This window comes from Priapulus caudatus, unplaced genomic scaffold (assembly GCF_000485595.1).
Source record: "Priapulus caudatus unplaced genomic scaffold, Priapulus_caudatus-5.0.1 Scaffold216, whole genome shotgun sequence".
NCBI lineage: Eukaryota > Metazoa > Priapulida > Priapulimorpha > Priapulimorphida > Priapulidae > Priapulus > Priapulus caudatus.
In genome coordinates, this window is record NW_014577277.1 from 324,285 (window position 1) to 327,761 (window position 3,477).

The 3,477-nt window shown below is 41.8% G+C and overlaps 1 protein-coding gene across 1 annotated transcript in view; it reads right to left on the bottom strand.

The window, feature by feature from the left end:
- Positions 1-693: 693 nt before the first annotated feature.
- Positions 694-3,477, bottom strand: part of LOC106807466 (endoplasmic reticulum lectin 1-like) — a 21,794-nt gene continuing 19,010 nt past the window's right edge. Inside the window, exons 13-14 of the mRNA XM_014809799.1 lie at positions 1,779-1,860; positions 694-957 (exon numbers count right to left, since the gene is read on the bottom strand). Of these exons, the coding sequence (XP_014665285.1) occupies positions 880-957; positions 1,779-1,860 (160 nt within the window). The 3' untranslated portion in view covers positions 694-879. The remainder of the gene's footprint in view (positions 958-1,778; positions 1,861-3,477) is intronic.

Consider the following 3,477-nt stretch of genomic DNA (forward strand, 5'->3'; position numbering starts at 1 on the left):
GCATGAATCTGTAGTTATTTAACACGAATAAAGTGTATGTTGTGTAAGCGCAGTAACAGTGTGAGTATTTTTAATTAATTTCTGTTCGATGCTTATTCAGGTTTGCCGCCTATGGACGCCCTCTACTGTTGTTCAACACCTGAATGGGTACCGGTAAACACTTGTTACCATCTCTCAAACAGCCCTCGGTCGTTTCGGGTGTGCAGGGTAAACTATGGTTAAACTCCGTTTAATTTACTTATTATATTTTAAAATGTCACCTTGCGTTTGGAATGGCCACCATTACACTTACGTTATCTATTTGATTCGAAACGGTGAAAAGAGAGCTTGGAATACGTCTTTTACGGGCAAGGGCGGTTTGGGTGATGGAAACGGCCCAGTCATATGTATTTAATACAAAAGTGCAATGCAGGCAAACCAAACCAAAGATGAATAAGGCATCTAAGAACTAAAAACTTAATTTTAAAATATAATACAGTCAATTAAACGGAGTTTAACCTGCACACCGGAAACGACCGAGGGCGGTTTAAGGGATGGAAACAAGTGTTTACCGAATTAATGTACTGAGTTTGTGATGTGGACTTGAAACATAAACCAATTTCGCTGTTCAATGCAATTGGTTGCTGTGACAATACTCTGCAATATATGCTCGATTCATGCTGTATCATCATTTTTAAAACTCAACGACCTACATGCTATTTTAGGCAATGGCAAGTCCTCAGTGGAAATTTATTCAATCATGTCTATATACATACATGAATGTTCGTGTATAAATGTAAATCAATTGCATAATAGACTCACTGTGTCATTCTTCGGAGCTTCAACCCAATAATCGATCATTTGGCAAATGCTATGCACAGCCCACTCAACGAGACATGCTTACTCCTCTGAATCGATGGGAAAAATACCATAGTTGTCTGCTTTTTCCAAGAGAGGGCAAATGATAGGTGATTCCACCTAAAAATCAGAGCAAATGTGTGTACATAGTTAGTAACGAATGCAGGATGGGACCACAAGTAAAAGCATAAGTTTTTAGAATTCTTTGAGATATACTGAATATAGAATATAGAATTCTTTGAGATAAGACTGAATATTTGTTAAAATCAATACACAAACTATAGTCACTTGTCAGAAATGACATATACGATGGCTACTTTATGTAGAAGGCAAGTATTTTCGTATACCATTATAAGTTTATCACGCGGCTGCTTTTTAGTGAACCATGCTGTGTGAGATGACTGTATGCCCAAACTGCGCCTGCTCTGAATCTCATACCGTACCATAGCACTGATCCATTATCCATTTATTTCTTATATAATTTTATCTATTGCCCATTTCTCCCATCCATTCATCCATCTATTAAACAGCTACCCACCTATCCATTCCCATGTCAGGGCTGTAGGCTGAGCTAATTCCTGAGGGGGATTTCATGACTCAACTGTGTAATGATGAGCGACGGGCGCAGCTCTTGATCGACATCCATAGTGTGGTAGGGGTGGGTCTGAGACAAGGCTTTCACGGATGTGACCAAAAACATCACGTTAGGGTTATTTACGATTATTAGTCAAGCTTATTTTTTTATTTTGCTCCAAAATCTAGGGGGTAGCTGCCCCCCTTGACCCCCCCCCCCTACCCTTAGGCTATGGCCCTGCATATCTTTCTGTATGTATCTGTCATTCATCTGTCACGCCATCCATATATGCATGTCTGTTAGTCGGTATATGTCTGTCTGTCCGTTCATCTTTCGTTCGGCCGTCTGACTACATAATACCACTCACCCCAAGAATATATTCGCATGGCCGTGGTTCCAGCAGATAAAGGCTAACGTAATCTGGAGACTGAGAGACTGTATCTTTGCACCTAAATAATAATAAAAAAACACGGTCAATAAACTACATGTACTAATCATTTTTTTCAAATCATTTCACTTAGCTCTGATGAGCATAAAAATAAAACAAACAAATTCTGAGACCGAGTACAGTACACTGTTGCCTGTTAAAGCGGACTTGCTTAAACCGAAATCACAGTTATGTCATCAAGAAGAATCAGCTACTGAGAAATGCAAGAAAAAATGGTACCATGATGTCGTGTTGGAACTAACGCCCATTACATTAGTTGTTGAGTGGTGCTGACCACTGGGGTGGTAAGATCTGGAAACTATAAGAAAGATGGCTGTGCCCATGGCAAAAGAAACGTCTCAACAGACTATCAATAAAATCCTGTTTTGTTAGATATAATCTTCTATCCTTCACTAGTTATAAACAGAACACTGGCAACGAGGATGACTTTACCAGAATTCGCCAAGTTTGACGTCAATTCTGATGGCAATATCGGCCCTAGATGGACCAAATGGCTTGCAACATTCAACAGAGTAATAACGGTGCTGGATATCACAGATGCCACTCGCATGCAGGCGCTTCTCCTACACTATGGGGCCTGAAGTGGACGAAATATACGAGACACTGACTGTGTCAACCGCTGATGTCGACATCTTTAAACAGGTCAGTAAAGCCCTTACGAACTATTTTACGCCAAGAACCAAAACAGCTTTTGAAGTGTATAACTTTCGCCAATGCAGTCAAAATCCAAACGAAAACGTTGATGCCTACGTTACTAGGCGCCGGGCACTTACAAAAACGTGTGGTTTCGCAGAGGCCGATCATGACATCGCACACCACATCATACTTGCTGGCTCATCGCAAGCCATTACGCATCATGAAACGTGACAAGTACTGGGTCATCCCCAGTAGCCACTGAACCAACCAGTAATGCCAGTGAACTTAGATCGCTACTGGGGATGTCCCAGTACTTGTCACGTTTCATCGAAAGATAGGCATCACTCACCAGTCCCTGAGAAAGCTAACACACAATGACGTCGAAAGGACATGGGGTGAAGAACAATAGACTGCTTTCACTAGGTTGAAAGAAGCTCTGAAAGGAGCATCAGTAGTTACTTATTTCCATCCAAGAAAGGACACCGAGTTCGCCGTTGACGCCAGTCCTAAGGGTCTCAGAGCAATCCTATCGCAAGACAACAGAGTCGTGAGTTATGACAGTAGAGCGCTAACCGACATAGAATCGAAATACTCGCAGACACAACGTGAGATGCTAGCAGTTGTATGGGCAGTTGAACATTATCACTTCTACTTCTACGGAGCTAAGTTTGTCATCTACACCAATCACAAACTGTTACTCAGATCTTCGGCAGTTACAAGCAAGCATCTGCTCGAATGGAACGTTGGCGTCTCAGACTTATGTCATACGACTACACGCTCAAGTATCGGCCAGGCCGAGATGAACAAAACCCAGCTGATTTTATCAGTCGCCATCCTGCTGGAAAGCCAGTTTCCGAAGCTGATCAGTACATAAACTTTGTAGCCGGGAACGCAGTCCCAAAGTCTATGTCAATCGAAAGCATTGCTGAAGCTATACGAAATGGAAAGTGGAATGACGCAGACCTACAACCGTACAGGAAGC